The following is a 7,056-nucleotide window of genomic DNA, read 5'->3' on the forward strand; positions in this document are numbered from 1 at the left end:
GACTTAGTGAAATTAACAGCATGTCAGAATTTATCATCAGGAAGCAATGTTTAGAGCACGTTAACTACATGCTACAGGAACATAACATGGCAAAGTAAGGCATGGCATGAAGCTACTCAAAGCATACAACAAAAGTCCCTTAGTGACCATAAGCTAAAAGGGATCAGAAAATACAATTGCAAGCATGTGAACATAGCAAAAACATAAACAGATTCAGACTTAGTGAAAAATTGGAGCATGGCAAAACAGATAACGAGTAGGCATGTTTACGAGCTCGATGCACTCACTACGAGGCATTGCATGACAAACTAAGCATACACCCAGCAAGTAGGCATGGCATAGAAGCTAGACATAGCAAGAACAACATCATAGCATGCACGGATCAACTATAACAAGCTCGGCAAAATTGCTAAACATGTTAACAATCTGCCAGGAACATTTTATAGCAAAAGTAGAGCTCGATTAACTCAAGCTAGGGTGCTCCATAATTGCAAACAAAGACATGGATGGATAGAGTACAACATTATCTACAAAACATCCTTACTGATCATGCCCAAAAGAGGCACGGATCACTAGGAAATAACATGAACATGTGGCATAAAAATAATGGCAGGGCAAGGACTTCGTGAAATTCTAAGTCCCTGAAATCAGCATCATTGAGTAAGCTACTTTGCATGCTTGTGCTAGTCACCACAAAGATCACAAAAATATATGGCATACACCCCTGTAAAGATGGCATGGCATTCTTCAAAACACATGTAGAGCTTAGGATCATAGCATGCACACATTAATCATGGAAAAATGACAAAAGTGCATTTGCTGAAACAGATCTGAAACTATCATCACATAGCCCTCTTCCAATAGCATTTCAGGCATCAAGATGAGCTCAAATGAAAATGATGCAATGAGATGAAATGATGTACTCGTCGAGACGAACATTTTGATATGCTACACGCACAAATCGGAGCCACGATGAGGAAGTTATGGCATGTCAAAGTATGCAAAAAGTTAGGGTTTTGGGGAGGGTTTCGGGGGGGGGAGTCAACCGAGATGAACTGGATCCAGATCTGCACGCAGTACGAGGTTGATCTTGAGCTCGCTGGAACAGTGTTCATCGCCGGAGATCGAGGGAGAGGGCGAGGCCAACCGGGTCGGTGCGGGGCGGCGCCCGAGAGGGAGATGGCGGCGTCGGGCGGAGGAGGGCGCAGCGACCCCGGGCGGTGCGCGGCGGATGCGGCGGTGCACCGGCGAGGAGAGGTGGCCGGCGGGCTGCTCCGGTCGGCGCGTGGCCTGCGGCGGCGCCGGCGTGGAAGGTGGAGGCGTCGCGCGAGGGAGAAGCAGGGGCACGCGGCTCGGGCCGGAGAGGGCTCCGCGCGGGCTCGGCGGGCCTCGGGCGGCGCGGCGATGTGGGCACCGGGCGGGAAAATCAGGTGGTGCCATGTGGCGGCAGTGGGGCGGAGTGGACGTGTCCAGTCGGACAGAAATTTGTCCGACGGCGCGTGGAGAGGGAGGGGACTAGGGTTTGCCCGAAATTTTTGGGGAGTGGCCTTTATATAGAGGTAGAGGGAGTTAGGAGACTCGAAATGAGGTGCGGTTTGCGTCCACGCGATCGTGATCGAATGGCCTAGGTGATGGAGGAGGTTTAGGTGGGTTTTGGGCCACTTTGGAGGGGTGTTGGGCTGCAACACACACGAGGCTTTTTCGGTTCCTCGGTTAACTGTTGGAGTAACAAACGAAGTCCAAATGGTACGAAACTTGATAGGCGGTCTACCGGTAGTAAACCAAGGCTGCATGACAAGTCTTGGTCCAATCCGAAAACGTTTAACACCCGCACACGAAAAGAGGTAGAAAGGGACATCGGAGGACATAGGAGCACCGGAATGCAAAACAGACACGGGGAAAATGCTCGGATGCATGAGACGAACACGTATGCAAATGCAATGCACATGATGACATGATATGAGATGCATGACAAAGACAAAACACACGGAGACAAAAACCCGACAACGAGGAAATAAAATAACTTAGTGCCGAAAATGGCAAGAGTAGGAATATAAATAAGGTAGTTTACATCCGGGGTGTTACATGTTGGAAGCCTCGCATGGTCTTCTCGTCCATCAAATAGACGTTAAGATGGATGTTCTGAATGGAGAGTATGAGGAAATCTACATGCAATAGCCTGATGGCTTTGTAATAGATGGTTAAGAAGGAAATGTGTGTAAGTTACTGAAATATGTATAGGGCCTGAATCAAGCACCTAAGCAATGGCATGAGAAGTTTGATGAAACATTTACTGGCTTTGTTGTTAATGAAGCTAACAAATGTGTCCAATATCGTCATGGTGGGGTGAAGGGGTTATTATGTGCTTGTATGTTGATGGCATACTAATATTTGGAACCAACTCAAAGTCATTGAGAAGGTTAAGTCTTTTCTACCTCAAAATTGTGAGATGAAAGATCTTGGAGTGGTTGATGTTATCTTAAACATAAACGATTGAGAGATAATGAGAGTGGGACTAAGCTCTTGCAACTCCACTATGTTAAAAAGGTTTTGAGTCATTTTGGATATTTGGACTGCAACACCATATGACCCTAGTGCGCGGTTCTGAAAGTTTGAAGGCACAACTAAAGATCAGTTGAGGTACTCTGAAGTTATTGGTTCACTCATGTAGCTAGCTAGCGCCACGAGGCCAGACATCGCATTTGTTGTGAGAAAACTGAGCATGTATGTTGCCAGTCTGGGAGATGTACATTGACATGCTATTGAAAGAGTTATGCCTATCTGAAAGGTACTGCGAGTTATGGTATTCACTATACCGAATACCTGTAACTACTTGAAGGGAATAGTGATGCAAACTGGATCTTTGGTGCTAATGATATGAAGGCCACAAGTGGGTATGCGTTTACACTTAGAGGAGGTGGCACTGTTTCCTGGAAGTTTTGAAAGCAGACTATCTTAACAAAGTCGACAATGAAAGCAGAACTCACAATATTAGACACATCCGTGTGGAAGCATAATGGCTTCGAGATCTTTTGATGGACTTATCAGTGGTTAAAAACCCAAATCCAGCTATCCTTACGAACTGTGACAATCAGGCAATTATTGTCAAGGCAAAGCTTTCAAAGGACAACATGCGATCTACTGAGCATATAAGAAGGAGATTAAATATGTACGAGATTTAAGAGACTCCGGAGTGATAGAGTTGGACTATATCCAATCGACTAAGAATCTAGTAGATCCCTTCACTAAAAGGCTATCACATGTTGTGAACTTGTGATTTACAATGCATTGGGGGAGATGGGGTACAAGACCCACATGAGTTGCCATATGGTTAGCAAATCTATGTGATCGGAGATCCCATGAAGTAGGACCTGGGAAAACAGTCTACTAGTAACTGAGCAAAGTAACCTAATAATCCACTCTTTTGGAGATGTAGTACTCTCGGTAACTATATGGCAGGTTGACTTTGTCTTAATATGTTATGAGGCTTATATAAGCAAGATGCTATCATAGAGCAATCTTTGGAAGAAAACACCTATATGAGCCCGACTACTGGTCACAGTCTATGAGATAGGGTAATCTCTAGTAAGCTAATGAATAGGCAAGGAGTGTGACTAATATGCTCCAACCGTAGGGTTAGCCTTCGGTAGTCTAGTACCGGTGAGACAATTGGTGAAACTTCTTTACGCCAAACTGACAATTCATGGCATAGTCCATTGTTCAGCTATGAAGAAGTGTAGCTATTTGCTCTAGGTGGATGTTCAACCTTAACTGGTCTCCAATAAAATATCGGTATATCAAAGTAGTGTTTGGAACATAGGAGAATACAATGGGCCTTCGAGATCTGGTGGGGGTTGTTGAAATATAGTATGGGCTCTAGGCCATATGACAAGGGATGAGGTGAGAAGTTTAGTACCACCCCCGAAGTGTAGGAAGTTTTAGACCCCTTTATAAGAAATCCTCTTCTACATGCTATTGGAGCTTAAGAAGAGTAGTGGTTCCCACAGGCTCCTCAGACGTCGCCGGCCTCGCCCGTGCTCGTGTCGTGTTTCATGATTGAGTCGAGCCGAGCTCAGACCTATGTCATATGTGCACTTAATTTTCTCCTTTCAAGAACGGAGAGTCCTTAACAGACGCGCCACGAATTTGAGACATCTGATCATGGGTCGTTCCGAACTCTGACAACGGTCCACCCCACATCTCCCTACCCAACCATGCCTATATATTGCAGACGTCGACAATCCTAGCCGCCACCCAGATCAGATCACATCTGCATCCTCGCTCACACCACATACCGTCGTTCCTCTCGCTGCTGCTGCTTCCTGTGACCCCATTCGGTCCACCGTGTGCACAACTATATTGAGAACATGCCTCTGGAATCCCGCTCTTTGTGATCCAGCACTGGGAGAAGGGCGATTGGGTTTTTGGGGAGCGTCTCCTACGCGATGGTCGTTGTTGTAAGTCTTCTTCCACTACGTCGTCTACGTCCATCGTCTTCATCATCAACTTGTCCATTGACTCGGAGAAGCTCGTTGTCGAGAAGAAGGTTGCCGAGGACAGCGCCGCCGCTGCCGCCGATTCGGCTTCGACTTGGCCAACCAGTGGGTATATAAATCATTTGCCCCGCTCCTGTTTATTTCTGTGCCGGCCGTACTAGCTATTTGCATAGATGTTTCTGCTATATGCCTAGTAAGTTCTTACGTGATTAAATATTAGTACGGAATTAATACTGTCAACGCCATATTCATGGTTTATTTCTAGATTGGATTAATTGAAAAATTGCTAATATGCTCAACAATATCTATTATGTTGCATCTTCTGCAGTGAAAATGTTGTGATATTCAATTTGTAAAGTCTGCGACATATGACAGTGTGTGTATGATATTCTGGATATGAATGGAATGGTCTATATTTGAAATGGTACTGCATTACTGCATATGGCCTTACAATGGTAAATCAGCGTGAGATGGTCACTGCAAAGTGTGAACTGGTGGACAGGAAGCAGATTCTGCCGCTGATATTTCGCAGGCGCTTGTGACGCTTTCAGAGATCCCTAGTTGAGTTTTGACAGGTGTTTGGTGGAGTTCGGCATCTCGATCGGTGATATTTTCGAAATTGTTTTATGTTCGTCCTACCCAAATCTCAGTCAATCAAAATATCGAAACCTGCCAGTATACCCCAGATCACCCGAGAGTTCAAAGCAAATTAGTTGTGGCCATGGCTAGGTGGGGCAAAACATCAGATTGAGGTGTGTGGTCTCGCGAAGAAACCGACAAAATTGCAAGTGCAAATCATTGAAAAATCTGAGCTGAATGAAACACCAGCCACAAACCATCTTGAGTGGATGGGTTTTGATTGGAAGCCTCATCCTATTCTTCAAGCCTTCTCCCCCCTTCTCTAGCATAGCAGCAGCCAGTCAGCAGGAGTACTCCCTCGCTGCCATCATCACGAGCTAGCTCGATTAAGCACAGATAGTGCATCAATGGCGTCCACCGCCCAGCTTCTCGGCCACCTCGCCGGCTCCACCACCACAGCCAGCCTTAGCGTCACGCCTGTGGGCGGCGGCAGCAGCAAGGTCAGGTTCCTGCCGGCGAAGGCGCAGAGGCGGCGCGTGGTGGCGCGGCCGCGGGCGGCGGTGTCCGGCGCGGAGAAGGAGAAGGCCAAGCCGGCCGGCAAGGAGGACGAGCGCGTGGTGCAGGTGCACAGCGCGGAGGAGTTCGACAGCGCGCTCCAGAAGGCCAAGAACCGGCTGGTGGTGGTGGAGTTCGCGGCGAGCCACAGCGTGAACAGCAAGCGCATCTACCCGTGCATGGTGGACCTCAGCCGCACCTGCGGCGACGTCGACTTCCTCCTGGTCATGGGCGACGAGTCGGAGGCCACGCGGGAGCTCTGCAAGCGGGAGGGCATCACCCAGGTGCCGCACTTCTCCTTCTACAAGGGCACCGAGAAGGTGCACGAGGAGGAGGGCATCGGCCCCGACCAGCTCGCCGGCGACGTGCTCTACTACGGCGACAACCACGCCGGCGTCGTGCAGCTGCACAGCCGGACGGACGTGGAGGCGCTCATGGCAGAGAACAGCGGCGAGGACGGGAAGCTGTTGGTGCTGGACGTCGGGCTCAAGCACTGCGGGCCCTGCGTCAAGGTCTACCCCACCGTCGTCAAGCTCTCCCGCTCCATGGCCGACACCGCCGTCTTCGCGCGCATGAACGGCGACGAGAACGACGCATGCATGCAGTTCCTCAAGGACATGGAGGTCGTCGAGGTGCCTACCTTCCTCTTCATCAGGGACAAGAAAATCGTCGGCCGCTACGTCGGCTCCGGCAAGGGGGAGCTCATCGGCGAGATCCTCCGGTACCAGGGCGTCAGGGTCACATACTAAACCAGCAAGCCACCAGCAATGCTTTATGTACGTAGTACAACAACGATACTTGTGAATTCGGCCAAACGAAAGGAGTGCAGATAGAATTACTCCTGTTTACTGCATGCATGCGGCATCAATCGATGCTATACATAGGTTCATATTTAGACATTTTTATGCTCTTAATTATCTGGTATTGGGCGCCAATCACATACGGTTATAGCAGTAATAGAATTTTGGAGTGCAAATTGTAATAAGTTTATAATGGTTTTATTGTGATATTATCATAGCTTTGCCATCCTACTTTTTTTTATAGAAGGGCGTATTTTATTATCTCAAATGTAGCATCAAGCGATACAAAGCATTATGAATAACACCCGACCTCTGCATAACTAAGATGCATACAGCCAATCCCGAAAAGTCCGGCAAAAAGAAATGAAACTAACCAACAAAACGACAACATAGGTAGAGTCCTATAGACCAACACTATGCCTACGTCGAAAGTGATGGTGGATCAATCCGGAGGTTATGCTGCCACTCATGTTGGGAAAAAACCTCTGTAGCAGCCTGCTCCAACCGCCATTCACGCTGCCGAGTATTAACATGTAAGCCGGGTGTCAAAACACGGGTATTCGTCAAGGCAAGGAAAAACTCGTGGCAAAAAAGAGTGACTCGGCTTATGGCTGAGTAAACCGGGT

At 48.0% G+C, this 7,056-nt stretch overlaps 1 protein-coding gene across 1 annotated transcript; it reads left to right on the plus strand.

Annotated features, from left to right (window-relative positions):
• The first annotated feature begins 5,367 nt into the window (after positions 1 to 5,367).
• LOC125515242 (thioredoxin-like protein CDSP32, chloroplastic) lies at positions 5,368 to 6,645 on the plus strand. The gene has a single exon (XM_048680679.1). The coding sequence runs from the start codon at positions 5,483 to 5,485 to the stop codon at positions 6,377 to 6,379; it is 897 nt and encodes a 298-aa protein (XP_048536636.1). The 5' UTR covers positions 5,368 to 5,482; the 3' UTR covers positions 6,380 to 6,645.
• The last annotated feature ends 411 nt before the right edge of the window (positions 6,646 to 7,056 follow it).

Source organism: Triticum urartu, chromosome 6 (assembly GCF_003073215.2).
Source record: "Triticum urartu cultivar G1812 chromosome 6, Tu2.1, whole genome shotgun sequence".
Lineage (NCBI taxonomy): Eukaryota > Viridiplantae > Streptophyta > Magnoliopsida > Poales > Poaceae > Triticum > Triticum urartu.